General features: G+C 38.3%; 1 protein-coding gene across 2 annotated transcripts in view; it reads right to left on the reverse strand.

Moving 5' to 3' along the window:
- Positions 1-16,497, reverse strand: part of vps50 (VPS50 EARP/GARPII complex subunit) — a 107,493-nt gene that overhangs the window by 40,986 nt on the left and 50,010 nt on the right. For both annotated transcript variants that reach the window (XM_044138321.1, XM_044138322.1), the window contains exons 13-20: positions 13,583-13,715; positions 7,420-7,508; positions 7,190-7,284; positions 5,980-6,078; positions 4,784-4,874; positions 3,211-3,396; positions 1,817-1,935; positions 271-377 (exon numbers count right to left, since the gene is read on the reverse strand). In XM_044138321.1, coding sequence (XP_043994256.1) covers positions 271-377; positions 1,817-1,935; positions 3,211-3,396; positions 4,784-4,874; positions 5,980-6,078; positions 7,190-7,284; positions 7,420-7,508; positions 13,583-13,715 — 919 coding nt within the window. The remainder of the gene's footprint in view (positions 1-270; positions 378-1,816; positions 1,936-3,210; positions 3,397-4,783; positions 4,875-5,979; positions 6,079-7,189; positions 7,285-7,419; positions 7,509-13,582; positions 13,716-16,497) is intronic.

Below are 16,497 nucleotides of genomic sequence, written 5' to 3' on the forward strand. Positions count from 1 at the left end.
TCTTTAAAGTCTCATCACAAAAACATGCGAGCAACATCTTGTAAAAAAAAAAAAAAAGGCCAGAGCTCAGGGTACAGGCTAACCGTTATTCGAGCAGCTTAGTCACACAGACACAGCGCGTGTCAATCGGCAATGATTTGCCTTATTGATGAATAAATTGAAATCTCAGCGGGTGGGAGGGAACACATGCTGCAGCTGAGTCCGAGCTCCTCAGGAGGATATAAGGTTACGTGGAAAAAAAGGGCTTTCGTGTGTACGTGCAGCACCCACCAACAAGCCGGATGACGTTGAGGGTGGTGTTGGTGAGAATCGGCGCGCTGGCCTTGCTCAGGTTGTAATCTGACTTTTTCTTGCTTCTTATGGTCTCTCGGGACACGCTGAGCCATGCAAAAGAGGGAGAGTGAGAGAAAGCAACGAGGAGACCATGAGAAAGTAATGGACGTTAATATCACTAATCTTTGGAAGCGATTGGCTGGTGTGGGTCAAAGTCCTATAATTGATCTATCAGAACCCATTACACATGGTAAGAGATACAGCTGGAGCCTGCTGCTGGGAAAAGCTTTGAACTGATGATCCTGGAGCTCTACATCCCTGACACCAAGCTCAATGAGCCAAATTAGCCAGAAGTCATTACCTTGGCTGCTGTCATTGCCGGAAATGTCATATACCTGCATGTGGTCGCGCAATCCATTCAATGATCAACCATCAGTAAGTATTGCTTTCATTAATTAAAATGAACATTTTAGTAAGCATTTTGTATAAATGAAGATGGAGTTTCAACGGTTTTGATCTCTAAAAGCACTGCAATGTCAGTGGATCACGGCAAATTTGGGAAACGTAATTTTCATGTGACTAATACTAAAATGTTGTTGTTTTTCTTTACTACAACATATGTGGTGATTGGGATTTTTGATTATGTTAAATTAATAAAATAAATCCTACATTCATAAGTTGCTGTTTGCACTTTTCCATTGACGGCATGAAAAATACATTTTTGTCAGGTGTGTGCGCTTTTCCCCAGCAGAGAGCTCTGTATGTGTGATCCGAATGCGCGAGGGGTGTCGATTCCTCTGTCTCTGAAACCAAAAATATGATAACATTCTGTTTTTGTCGACTTGGTTTGGAGGTTCTTGCAGCTGTGTCAACTCTTTCTTCTATGTGGTATCTGACAACTATTGTATACAAATGCTGCAGTCGGACGAAGCTATAAAGAATTTCCAAGAGTTCTGCAGCCAAGTTCTCGAGAAGAAGGAAACGTCCCGGCCAGAAAGAACTTTGTTCTTGTTCTAGTGGAGCATGTACGAGCTGGTGGAGAGAAGGCCTAAGCTTATGATGGTATTTGCACAGGTGACAGACCCATTTAAATTCATCACATCCTGAAAACAGAAATAAAATATAGAAAAAGAGCCTCCAGAGCTGCAATTGATTCATTTTACCTTTAAAGTTAAATAGGCTTATATATATATGCAGGAGAAGAAAAAAAACATTCACCAGTATTAAATGCTGACTTATCCTTAAATATAATAGAGCAGTGACTTAGGAGGCAGTAGTAAGAAAATGGAAAATACGCTTTTGAAAGCTTTTTGGCAGTAAAGTAGGGTTACGCAGAGGTGAACTAAACCGACTGCTGAAGGGGTAAAAAAACCCCCAAAAAACCCTGAATACTTTCACACTTTTAGGAACATCTTCAGAGAAACATTTAAGGAGAGATCAGTGTGTGCTTCTGTGATTTGTGAACCTCTACACACACTTAAAACAGCCTGGCCTGTGTGTCAGTTTGACGTGTGTCACTGTAATAAGGGCAGAGGAATCTTACCTCTTCAGAGGGACGTCGCCTGTCTGCTCATCAACGTAGTCTTGCTTGAGCTCATCTGGGACGTCGCTGTCACTGTCGTAGTCCTGATAGACGCTCTTCTCCAGCTCATCTGATTCATACTGGAGAAAATTTAAAAGGGATAAAGATCAGAGACGATTGAAATCAAGTTCAGCAAATGGAGAAAATGTCAGAAAAGCAAACAAAAACTCACTTGATTCAGGTAGAAAGGGTAAAAATATTCAATAATGCCTCAGATCAAAAATCAAAGAAATACTTCCTAAAATAGGATGATGTTTTGTTTTCCTAAAGAGGATTTTCAGAGAAAACAGAGTCGCTCTGAATGACTTAAATATGTTACAAAACAAATGGAGACGGGTGCATTGACTAAGGTACCAAATCAGAAAAATAAACTCATAAAACATGACATTTGTGTGACAAGAAGACAAAAACGGTTGCCTTCATCAAATAAACCTAAATTTTGTGCTTTGTACTTGTTTTTATAGGAGACATGGAAAACTGACTGCCAATAAATCTAACAACTTGTTTTCTTAACCTTGACGGCAACGACTCCCATTCAGTATTTCTGATAAATGGCGATGTGTCTGTGGAGGAATTCAGCTCTATTGAGGGTGTTTTAAAGGTCATCTGTTAGAGGTCATAGCAAAGTATCTCAATCAGATTTAAGTGTAGAAAACTCCAATTTTTTTATTTTTTTTTTTTAAACCACTCGGGGTTGAAATGCCATTGTGCTTCGGATTACAGGCCTTCTGAAAAATTAAAGGTCTTAATCTAAACATTTTCCTTCAAGATTTTCTGGTGACTATGGCAAGCTGCTCAATGTGTCAAACACACGGCCCGCCACTTCGCTTCTTTCCGATCAAAGAAGACCTACATTAAATATCAAGGAGTATCTAATATTTTCTGAGGAAAAACATGCAGTGGAGACTACTGCTGTGACAGAGGTCTGATTCTTGTTCTACTGTTTTCTGCTTTCCCTCCTAGATTTGGTCCTGGGTTTTTTATTTTCCTTGAGTCCTTGATATACTCTGTGAATCATTTTCTTTGGGTGGCCACTGCAGGGAAGGTTCAAAAATATTCCATCGTGTCTCTGTTTTTAGATAACGGCTCCCATTAAGGTTCACTAGAGTCCCAACACCTTATCTATGCTTTGTAGCTCTTTCTAGACTAACAAATGTCAGTGTCTTCATCTGCTTTCCTACAACTTTTTTTTAATTTATGTATTTATTTTTTTGAGAACTTGTAGCGTACTTCATGTTGTCAGACAAGTTCTGTTTAAGCTATTTCTGAATTTTACAGAATTCAGAATCAGGCAAGGGTAGCTTAAACAGATCAGACATGCAATCCCGCGATGACTCTTAATTCTGAAGTCGTACCCCGTTAGATGCGAGAACATCCTCAGTCTCCTCTTCCTTGTGCTCCATGTGCATCTCAAAAGGGTTCCCATCCTGATGATACTGCTGGAAAAGTGACAGCTCCTCCAGAGCCGGGCCAGCTGAGGAGGCAGCCTGTTTGCTTGGGGAAACGGAGGGAGAGCGGCACTGGCCCATGAACTTGAACTCCTGGATTAGAGAAAATGTCACAACAAAAACACAATTTTCATCTTATAAAAAAGACACTAAGGGACTGATAGATAATTGATTTTTTTTTTAATGTCTTTACAATAAGATTATTTTAGATCTGGTTAAAATTTAACCACAATTTCCAGAACATCCATGACTGTTTGGATGCACCCTGGACACTTGTTTGAGTGTGATGGTAGCCTTGGTAGTGAAAGATTTTTTGTTACCTGCCAAACTACTATACTACTGCCACAAACTGACAAACTGATATCTGGACAAGTAATACACAAAGAACGCAGGTTAAGGGGACGGCAGCCAAGCACATCATGCTGTGCAGTACTTTAAAGTGATGCACAGTGACCTTTGTTGACAGATACCAGGCAGGGGGCGGAGAGGGAAGTTTTGATGAAATGCAGAGCAGGTCTCAAGGTCGTGACTCAAAACCAGGACGGCCGTGTTGAGCACAATCGCCTCTGTATATGGGGCGCCCATTCTGCCACCTTGATGAAAACATTTTTGCTTTTAGCTGCTCCTAATTGCCAACTTACTTCAGTCAATAGTACATGTGCAATTTGGAGATGTGTGTAGTTTTTTGTAGAAGAGAATCAGATGTCACAGGGAGACCGACATACAGATTTGGATGGGCAAATCTGTATGTCTACAGATACTTAGAGAGATAATATTTGGTGTACTCAAAGAATTGGGCCGATGTGTTTCAATCACCTGGAGAACTGCCAGCCCACTGTGGGTATGTTAGCTTGTTGCCTTGGGATGGTGCGAGCATGGCCTGTCCTGCTTTAAATTCTCTACTAATGAATCCACTGTGAATCAGGCATGCCACGATCCACATTCACAAATCATTATAAGCTCAATAGGATCTGGGTCTGCTTAAATCAGTCTGGGAACACTCATGCTACATCACACATAATGGGGAGCTTAATGCATACTCAATGCACCCCATAGGACCAATTTAACCACATTCTGGCTGATTCCGAAAGCGGTGGATCATTTATGTTCTGGCTAAATTCAGCTAAATATATCAGACACAAAGTGATCATTGTTGGTTATCATATGTGAAGGACATCTGGTACAAGTGAGGCTGGGCCATTCAACTTTTCACTTGTATGAACTATTGCACCAGAGCGCGGGAAAATCCCCCCAAAAAAACAATCTGCATACTACCGGGGACGACAGCCGTTTCATGTTCATTCAGGTTTCATAATGAGCACTAAGAACACTCCGACACACACGCTCATTCACACAAAGGTGCAAAATATAAAGGGATTTAGATTTTTATGTAAATTTCTAATGGTGATGGGGTGCTATATGTGAACAAAGCATGAATAAAAGTCATCTTACTCCAGCTTTTTTTTTGACTTTCACTTACATGGAGCTGGGCAATGTTAAAGTTGGACTTGACTGGACATAGTTCCCATGTCTCGTTTTCCAGAAACATCCTAAGCTCTTCCAGTCGTGCTCTGGACAAAAACACAGAAGAAACGAGCACAACAATAAATCAATAAAACGTTATCTGTTAAATAGCTAAGAAATGATCTTTTGCAAAATTGCTCCTGTGTTCAGACAGTCTGAGATTAACTGTGTGAACATGAACAAAACCACCAAAAGGTCACTGAAACCCAGCAGGAAGGAGGAAAGATGTGTCCTGTCTGTAACAGGTTTTGATGTGTAAACAGGTCAAAACAGCCACCCTGGCGTTCACCTGCCAAGTTAATAACATCTCATACTCTGTAACATATCATCACAGTGTTCGCTTTAAACTCTGCAGGACACCTTTTATGTCTTAAGGGTGTTTGAAATATAAGAGTTGACAGAACACAGAACATGGGAAGAGAAAAAACAACAAATTGCACGCTCAACTAAGCTTGGTACGTGCAGTAATTGGAAAATGTTGTACCTGCTGCAGATTGAATTAAGAATTAAAAGATGATTAAACTAAGAAAGGAAATCACTCAGAGAAAAAGATAAAATTTCTGTCATTTTTGTACCACTAAACACTCATTTTGCACTTAATTGCCACTAAATCACTCTCAAGGTGTCCTCATTAATAGTGCAGACATCTGCCACTCGTGTTTCTTCACATCCTACAATCTTCCAATTACAAGTAGGCTTTCATACCCAAATTATCTCCATTCCGTCTTCATAAACCCTAAAATGTATTCATTATGTCTGCCTTGTGTCACCTGATCTTTGGACGTTTCGTCAATGACCACTGACACGTAACCTTAATGCTGATCAATGTGTGTCCTCTCTGATGGCAGGGCGCCGTCTGTGACTGTGAGCACATATTCATGAGGTTGGCAGGCTCTAATGTAATCAGGATGTAAAAGGGATTTTTTTTTCTCCTCATTGAGTGTTGCCATGTAATTACACATTTATTCCAAAGAGGATTATGCAAGTGATGGAGTGTGTTAGAATTAGCCAATGGCTACCATTTTGCATAGAACGTTCTCTCCTCATTGAACAATTTACAGGCTGGAAGGCTTTTGCTTTTACAGTATATAAAGACCTTTTTTTCAGTCACTAACTTTCACATTATTGAAAAGAACAATTAGTTCCTCTCACCTGTGATAGTTTTTGAAGTAGTTCACACTCTGGCGTTTGATAGACTCCTGCAGAACCTCTGACTTGCTGCCACAGAACTCCTCACCAACCTGCATCAACCTGAAAAAGCAGAATGCGGTGTGGACAGAGAAAAAAAGTGGAAAAGAAATCCCGACCAAAAAAAAATTTCATCAGAGCTTAGTTATTTTTTGGATTGTATTGTGTTGTATTTTATTACATAACTGAATTTGTAAAATGCATTAGGGGCAAGAGTATGGAAGAACTGAAATATGGGGTAAATCACAGGGATTTTGCTATAGAGTAGTACAAACCTATTACGTATTGCCTCTGTACCCACATCAAAAATGTACATTTTATTTTATATAAGTGTCTGTATTTACCTGTTTAGGACACAAAAAATGCAGACATATCAAACAGAATTTGAAGGCTCTGGAGTATTTTTTGCTGTGTGTGTCTGTTTGACAGAAAGCAGACAGCTGCAATATCAGCTCACTTTCCATATAACTATAACTCAGCAGACATGAGACAGAAAAAAAGGGAAAGAAAACCTAATGTGAGGAGGATGTGTCTAATAAGCCAAACTAAATTCTTATCTTCAAAAAACTAAATAATCTGATATTTTCATCTACTTCCTCACACTTGTTTACAATTTTATCGAACATGCATGAACTTCTACTTTTAATCACATATTGGATTGTTGAATGTAATTGGTATGCGATTTATCTAATTGTCTGTTTTTACTTTTATCTTGTTCACGCGACATTTCATTCTTAGCATGTTTTGAAGTTTGTTAAAGTTTCTGATGGATACAGACCACACTAAAAAAATCCTGCAGGTCAACCCGATTAATTAACTAAAACGAGCAGCTTACAACATTGTAATGAGTGATATAGCATTATTAATATGAAAATAGATTAGTGGATAGACAAAAGGAAGGGTAGATATAATCAGAGTAAATGTGGCCAGTAATGACAAATCTAAATAAACATTCATTCATAAAACCTTCTTAGGAAGTGATGTAGGTTAATTTCCCTAATATGAATGGACGTACATCAAAGAATAAGTACTCTGATGGAGACAGACCACACTGAAAAATCCTGCAGGTCAATCTGATTAATGTGACCCACAGAGGACGGAACGGCGGAAGCAAGAGAATGAAGCCCAATTAGCAGAATAAAAGCGAGCCGTCTGGACCGACCCTGACACGTACCTGCTGATGACATCTAGTACCACTATGAAATCATCGTATTTGAAGTTTGACATGTCCGTTCCCAGAATATACACCTTCACCTTTAACTGGACATCCTGAGGAGAGACGCGGAGACAGGGATGGATTTGGTAATTTGAAAGATGAGTGCTGTAAGTGGAGTCAGAACCTGATAGAAAGCTAATGAGTTGGGGAGAAAAAAACAAGACAAAAGGTAATGCTTGACTGCAAACCTGCCAGATCCGCGTCAGTCCATGCTCCAGCTTTTTCTTCACATAGCTGCGGTCCACAGTCAACTCATCAGGCTCTCCTGCTGCATCATCTACAGGAAAAATCAAAGAAAGTACCCAAAAAGTATTATTAGACATTAACGGAAAGAACAGAGAGAATGTCTTTCCATTCTGGTTTTCCACCTAAAACTAGATCAACAGCCAGTTAAGTTAAGCTGATTAAGAATGCTAATTGCTGTTAGATAAAGGATGCATACAAACATTTCTACTGCTCCGATAAATAGAAACATGAATGTGAAAATGCGGCCTCATTTGATCAGTAAATCTGCCATATTATTAAAGTCCTTCCCTGCCAGCTGAGGACTCAGTTGAGAAAAGCTGTCAGCCCTTGTTGCCAGTCAACATCTAGAAGACACGAAGGTCACAAACTCCCAGCAGAGGTACACGACTGACAGCAGCTCAGAGGCCAACAGTACAGGCATGGGCGACCGCTAAATATCGAGTCCTGCTTGCTGTCAGACACGATTCCTCCTCCATCATGAGCTCACGATCCTCTTTGTTGCGTCTCCATTGTTTTGTCCCCTTAGATCGGCTGACAGCGTTATGGCAACATCAATACTCCTCTTTAGCTGAAAATTGCTTCAATAAATCTGAAGTTGCTTCCCTTGCAGAAAATAGATTTTTAGGAAAGCCAGCAACAGTTAGCCTTTAAGTCAATAAATAGTCAGCTGTCATTCTTAAAATAAATCACATTACGGGAATTGGACTGCCGATGTGGTTGGTTGTACTCCATTTACAGGACAATAAATTATATACTAGCAAAAATATGAAAAAAATATTCCACATCTATCTGGCAAAATAACTGACCATTACAGTGGTATAAAATATAAGATTTGCTCCCTTACACTTTTTTTTCCTTTTGGCAAACTGAAATGTTTTGTAATTTTAATATTGAAAAAGCATGACTTGAGCAAATTTAAAAGCAGTTTCATAAAGTGATTTGATGCATTATTAAGAGAAAAGCGATATGTAAACAATCCTGGCCCTGTGTGAAAAAGTAATTATTGTATAAATATAAAGCACTGACACAAGTACCACAGCTACTTATTGCAACTCACTGAGGCGTTCCCCAAAGACCCAGTGATGCAAAATCTGATACCCCTAAATTTTGAAGAATTAGTGAAGAGGGCAGAATTTTTCCAATTAAGAATTACCAAGGCCAACTGGTAGATTGTCAGATAAATATATAGTTCCTCGACTAAGAACATGTATCCAATTTCCTTAATTTTTCACTTATATTCTCTGTGCTGACAGAAATGTCTGATGGCATCCAGAACATGCATTGTTACATAGACAGATGAAGTCAGACTTTGCTCTTTTATGGTTTAAGTTAAGTAGCAATTTTTTAATTACACAGCATGTCTAACAGATAAAAATAGTCTATGTATACTTCTAAATATGAATGATTTCATAGATAAGGAGTCAATTACATAAAACATAAGTATGAACCACAAACTGACAATGTAGAGAAAAGTGAGACTTTCTGCTGCTTCTATTCACTGCTGCTTTGATGAACACAACCAAACCACTGCAGTGTTTGTTACCTGCTTAAACAAAAAATTTGGAAACTGAACCATAAGTTTTGGTAAGTGGTCACTGTGTTAGTCATTGGTGGCCAATGTCTAACATACTCATTCTTTGGCAACATTTGGCAGCCAAGGAATGATGGAAATAACTATTTTTGTCTATGAGCTGATAGACAAGTATCATCTCATTTTAGAAATCTAAATGAGATGGTCTTTAATTTAAATTTATATTTAGGTTTACTGGAGTTACCAGAGGAAAAACATCTTCAGCAGTTAATAAAAAAAGTGTATGTCACTTAATGCATTGGCTTCAACCCATCATTCTTGGAAATTGCATGAAGTACATCAGGCTTGAATGTTAGAAGCTGCATAAACCTTTCAGTATTTTTGCATTTATTCTGATGTAATTCAGCTGACAGCCCTACACCATTTTTCAATTCTAACATTTATGGATAATTTGCTATTTCCTCCAATAAGGAAAGATCAAATAATTTCAAGCAGTGCAGGATATTTTGATTCCCACCTCGGTTCTCTTGACCCTAATATCACAGGTCAGATTTTTAAAATTATTAACATTTGACAGAGATAGTGGAAACAAGTATGTGACTCATTAAAAGACAAAAAAGGAAGGAGTGAGAAAGCAGCTTGACACATAAAGTTCGACTTAATGAGCACACTGATGGCACTGTATGAGTGGGGCTGTGAGAAACAGCAAAAGAATTTGGGGAAGACGAATTGAAACTGAGTTGGAGAAAGCTCATAGCTCCAAAACAAGGTGAGAAAGCTGAAACTGCTAATTATTAACTGATCAGGAAATCCACAAAAACTGAAATCGATCAGTGCTGCAGAATTAAATATCTAAAAACAATTATCGCTTTCTTAACAGTCACCTCTCTTTCATATTAACACTCGCTGCGAGTGTTAATATGTTTGCAGGAAACAGAAGAGAAAAGCCTTGGAAAATTGAGTATCTGTACTGCACTGCATTTGCCAGCAGATGCAACACAAGTGACCGATAATAGGACAGCCTCCTTTTCTCCAGAAGTTCCCCTAATTACAAGTATAAATAAAGCTCTACCCTCATTCTACACCCAAACAGACGACAAAGTAATAGGTCAGTAATTTATTTCTACAAAACCACAGAACTTATTTCTGAAATCACAAAACAAACAGCCACCTTTCCTGTCCTCAAAGAGGCTGGATAATGATAGTAGCAATGTTATCTATTTTTTTTTCTTCCTGATGTAGCAAAATTGCACATAGGTGAGTAAAGCAGAGCTAGAGAACAACCTGAGCACTTTTGAAAGTTCAAGACTTATTTTTGCGAGAAGTTTTCTATGAAATATTTCTATGCCACTAAAGCGACTCGAGTGCAGGCTGGTTTACTTTGATAGCTGCCTTATTTTGTATGCATCACACTGGGAGAAAAGATAGAATTTAAACATGCCTTGTTCCTGACAAGTCTGTGTCAACATCAGTAAAACAGGACTTCATTTCCTCTCAAATCAGTAACTAAAGATGCACACGGGGTCAATGCTGTGGCTTTTAATCTCTTTTCCAGCTTGTGCAGGTCATTTGATTCAGCACCTGGCATCTGTTTGCTGTTCTCAGTGTAGATAATGAATGTTTTCAAACTGAATAATGTTTTACACAACAAGAAAAAAAAACTATGTAGTATTAAAACACCAAGAGAGCTTTGAATGTAACAGCACTACTTCATGCACATTAGCAATGTTCATAAATATCTCTGTTAAATCAGATAAAGGAGCCAGTGATAGCATGGTTACGACATATGTACTTAATTCTTGGAAACCTTTTTCAAGTCTGGTCATTTTATTAACAAAACAATTGTTGTGCCAAATTTGAATAAAACTGCAATAATTTCTAACGCATACAATGTAGAAATGAAAACCAAAATGTTAAGAATCAAGATTTAAGTACATCCCACAAAAATGAAACACAAGGTTCCTAAAAGGCTTCAGGAAGCAAGTAGTTGTTTTTTTTTAAACCAACAAGGAACCTTTCATCCATATGACAGCTACCTGGGCATTTCCTCTTTTTCAGACATTTTTCTGTAAATCAGAGGAATGGCTGTGTGCAAAGATCCCAGGAGAGAAGCAGTTTCTGAAATACTCAGACCAACCCGCTTGGTCCTAAGAACCATGCAACGTTCAAAGTACCTTAAATCCCCTTTGGTTCCAGTTCTGATCCTCAGTTTTAACTTCAGTTTCTCACAGTCTAGCTATCTAAATGTATTTAGTGGCTTTAGCTGATTTGCTGTTGGTGTTGACAAAAAACACCTATAAAATGTCCAATGACTGCATAAAAAACATCACAAAACAAGACTCAAAGGACTAGCTGTCAGCTTCTGACTTGGCATGAAGCCCCAAGCACCTCACTGTCTTTGCCCTGTGGACAAAAGGTACTGACACATTATTAAGCTCATGATTTTTGATATCACAGCTAAGTAGTGCCTGTCGGTTTTTACTTACTGCAGAAATATGATTGGTAGGTGGTGGAGTTTTTGGAGCTTTGCCGTTAGTCCAGGCAAAACACCATGTTCAACAGGCTCATCAAATCTCTACATAACACAAGCCCCACCCAATTCACTCACACACCTCCTCCCCAAAAGCAAAGAGGAAAGAGTGAAAACCACTACAAAGCCAGAGCAGAGGCCACCTCTGCACCGAAGACATAAGTGACACTCAATCAAGTGCTGAGATGATAGGTGTGACTGGTGAAAGTTAAATTAGAATATGTCCTTTACCCGCCAAAGAAGATGGCATCTGTTGAATACTGAGAAAAAGAAAGGCAGACATTACCTGTTAGGAGTACTTTGTATATCTTCGTGTTTTCATGTTCTGAATCATGAACAACGTGTAGCGGGAAAAAAGCTTTGGGATTTCAAGAACGCAGATATAACAGATTTACACGTACATCCGAGCACAGATTTTGTGTAATGAGTGCACTAAGATGAAAGGTCTATCAAGAAGAAAAATAGATTTTCCATTAAGAATATCAGCCTCTCCATTGTACAATAGCTAATAAAAGAATAAGAGAAACAAAAGAGCGTTGACTGATGGTCTGTGCATTCATTCTGCTGGCAAAGCGTTCTTTGCAAGCTTGTTCTTCTGCAGGATCTTATGCAGGATGCAGGATCCTGCATAAGATCCTGAGAAATACTGTTGCTGAAATGTGTCGTTAATAAAACGTACCGCCACATAAACAGAAAATCTCATTGATATTCCAAATTGCAACTAAGATGCACTGAAATTAAGTGGGAATTCATTCCAATATCCAAGCAAATATCCAAGTTGAACGCAGTGTAAAGCTTGAGGGAAAGCAATGCAATTTGTTCTTCCTCAAAATAAACAGAAATGTATTTTTCATACGTTTGTCCTTTAGGCTTTTTGACATGTCCATGAAAAAGAAAACCAAAAGCAAAAATAATTTTATGCAATTTTTTTTTTATGTCTTTCAATTTAATTTTCTAAACCACTGGGCCTAACTGAAACTGCATGCAAAAAAAAAATCAATAAACAAATCAAAGTATAGAAAATGTTAAAAAGTCAGGACAAAGCAAAATAAAAATTAATTTCTGTAATTTCCTCTCATCAGATTAACTGAAGCCACACCCACACATGAAACCTTCCTAACACAACCAAGCCCAGCTTTACAATCTAGCACTAATTACCCATAGACTTCAACTGAACACACAACAACTGCCATCTAATAATTTCTGGTTTCACTTTTTTAGCTTCTTAAATGTCTCACCTCTCTGCCTTTATTCACTGTGCATTGCTGCTAATTGCCTGGTGTCATAAAAAACATAAAACTCCACAGAGGCACACCTGATTTGTGAAGACGTATTCCTGGTTGAGTGTAGCTAAGGGTACAAGAAAGCGGTTCTCCTAAAAGCAAATACATCAGCTAATATGAGTGAAACATAATCATGATGTGTATATCTTACATTTTCAGTATAAATCAAAGAACATGCTCAGTTTGTAGGAGAAAAAGGATCTGCAGCCCCACATGCAGTGGGATACCTGGTCACAGGATTTCATTTAATTTTGCACACCTGAATGTATAGAAAGTCTATTTTTGGGATTATTTTAATCTTAAAACGGATTTTAAGATTAAAGAAAGAAGAAGCACGTTAGATAAACCATAACCAAGCTTCCACAATGAGTTAGGGAGCTCCTTGTGAAGGTTTGGAGAATCAAAACAGGGCTTGCTCAATATATAGCAAGCAGACTGGAATATCAACATGTTTGCACTGCAAAGGACTCAAATCTCTTTGATTTTGCATATCAATGCCTTAATCAGCCTGCTGCATGGAATCGCAGTGAAAGAGATGTCCACGCATATTACAAATTATGCCCAAAATGCACATAGTAAATGGGACACGCACAAAAAAGACAAAATATACAATTATTACAACTGTTATTGTCATATCACTGACCAATAATAATCGAAACACATGATTTTCTAACATCATGCAGCCCCAGTCAATAGCTAACAGTTTAGAAGACAGAAATACTTTTCTGAAATGAAAGAACTACAAAAAGGATCACTGCTACCTTGTGATGGTACGGCCTTCTGTTTGTCATGCTCTTCGTGCCACTGCATGGTGCGGTGGTAGCTCAGCATCACCTCCCAAAGAGCCTTGCAGAGATCTGTCAGGCAGGGAATGTAGCTGTCGAGGGTGATGTGCTGCCAAAAGAAAAGCGCAAGGAAGACAAAACTAGATCAAGCATCATTTTCTAGAACTGTTTACTTCTCAGCAAGTCATAAATACTTCACTTCCAAGAGTCGCATGAAAAGAAATTAATGGGTATGGTTACATGAATGTTCTAAACACATCTTTTTTGAAGATGTCTACAACTCGGCTAAATCTTTGTCATGCACACATTGCAATCAATAAGTGATCTGTAATTGCTTTGAGGAGAGATGAGCAAACAAATCTACATACTGAAATATTTTATGACAACAGGTCTTCCATAGATTTTAATTATTGATTGGAAGTCTTCTTATTTATGTTTTGCATTGCTAGTAAGTGAAAAAAGCCAGCTTTACTTCCACCTTATTTTCCACACATAAGTTAAGGTGTGTGGGTTTTACAGCAATACAACAAAGACCCTCCTCTGCTATTTTCTGAGTTGTTTGTTTGTGTATTGACTTGCTGTAAAATGAAACTTCCTCACAACTCTAGCTTTGAGATTACATCCTCAACATACAATCTCCTGTGTTGAAGCAACCCCAGAAATTGTCCTGTCGAAATCATCCAATCATAATTGTTTGAAAACATCTTAAACTTAATCTAATACAGAATGTCAGAAGGGAGCCCTTTATTAGGGTGATAAAGACTTGGAACTCATCACCAAAGATAAATATTCAAGACACAAGTGGAAACACACAAAAACTAGTTAGCAATAATAAGCAACTACAAAAAAGGCTTGACTTGTCACTTTTCAATGGGTAGCCAATAAATCACTTACTGGTGGTTCCACTAAAAGTGTTCTAATCCTGCTCCGAAAGCTGTGAACACTTCACTGGTTGGAATATCCTGCTTGTTTTATGTTTTAACTGTTGGTCCGTTTTTCTACTCGCGTTTTGCTACTGTTTTTCTCTTGATTCACAATAAAACAAAGTAGCATGTGATGTTTAATTCAAATCAAAGAAAACCAATTTAAAGAAAGAAATGTCAAATTGCACACGACTGTGCATGTGTAAAGTTTGTGAATCCCCAGTATCATGTGTGTAAGGCTCTCATCTTTGTTTATTCTGTCAAGATTAGATTTTTTTAAATCTTTTTTTTCTTCTAAAAGTTTGACCTCTATATGATTACTTACCCTCCCTGGGGATTGTTAAGCAAACCTCCAAAGCCAAAGGTGCAGTAGTGTTTGACTTTTAAAAAAATCTTGGTGCAGGTAGGGGTTTTCTTAATATTTAAGAATGAAGGCCCCCAATCCATGGTGCTACTTAGACAGACAGAGGTTTTGAAAATTTTTTTTACTGCTTCATTATAATGAAAGAGTACAGGTGACGATAGCTAGTGTGTGTGCTAAAGGATTTATTCTCTGTGGACTGCCTTCAAGTAAACAAATTCTATGCAACTGCAAGGACCAATGCGCACAGAGTAAAAGCATTTAGTATCAATTTACATTAATCAAAACCGCTAAGGTGGTGTTATCAGTTTATGACTTGAATGCATTTCATAAAAATTTACTAAAATTAAATCTAACTAAAAGTCTAAGATGTTGACCAACACTCCTGACTATGCATCTTTGGTCCTAGAGTCTGCACAGGTACGTGTCCTGACTCACAATTTGATCCAATTAGGACAAATTCAGCTGCTAACAGTGGTTAGCACTGACACAGTTCAAGGCCCTACCATCAGAAAGCAGAGTTCTGCAAATAAGCTCACAAACAAATTAATCACAAAATTAAAGAAACACTAAGGTACAGGATGACCATGTTTTTTTTTTTTCTTTAAAACTTAATATGTTTTTGTAACACACGTCAACATTCTTTGCAGACTTTGTAACGGCAAGAATAACACATTTACAAACAGCAGAAGTATTAAGGATTTATTCTTTCAAATCCCAGACCACGATTGATAAACCAGCATCAGACAATCTCTCAACACAACATTTGTCAAAACATTTGAAGTAAATTAATAACTGGAAGCACTCTGAAAGAAACCCTCATGTACTCTGTTACATTTATCAGAGATCCCAAGGCCACTGAAGGAACAAATGGCATGACTCAGATTTATTAGCATTGCTTGAAGTCCAGGCAATGCTTTATTGCCTTTACGGTTGACGCCAGGCAAAACGTGTTACAATATGTATTTATTATTTTTTTGTTTTACCATGAGGGTCACTGTATTTAATATATATTCTTTGTGAAGAAATTAAGAATATTTTGAATAACATGAAGTCCAGTAATGCCTTTGACGTTACTATATCTCATAGTCTCTATGAAGGATGCAACACTTTTTTTAATAATACAATTATAGAAGGTTGGAGACCATTAGAGCACAGCAGCCAGTTAATTCAGTACATTTCTAGCATGCATTGAAAAACTCCAGGCCAGTTCGGACGAGACCACTCTCACGCTGACTTTTTATGTTCTCCATCGGCCACCAATAGCACAAGAGTGTGTTGCCAAGGCACTGGGGTGACAGGTGTTTCAGTGTGTGGGCGGAGATCTTCTGCTCAGTGAGCCTTTAATGAGAAGAAGTAACCTAAGCTACACCCACATAGAAGCGCTCTGGTGTTCTGTTTGTGTGTGATATACCTGTCTGTAGATTGTTGAAGGGCTCAACGGACACAGACTGGGACATAATAACTGCACTTAACTGGACTGAAGACGGCTGCACCCATCATTGTGAACAAAGCTTAAGGTGCTTCTCCAATAGCAGCATCAAGTCAACCAACCTGTGTCATCACTGCTGTGCTGCAGTGACAAAAACTGTGCTTTGTTGAGAATA

The sequence above is a fragment of the Gambusia affinis genome, linkage group LG14, assembly GCF_019740435.1.
Source record: "Gambusia affinis linkage group LG14, SWU_Gaff_1.0, whole genome shotgun sequence".
NCBI classification, from domain to species: Eukaryota; Metazoa; Chordata; class Actinopteri; order Cyprinodontiformes; family Poeciliidae; genus Gambusia; species Gambusia affinis.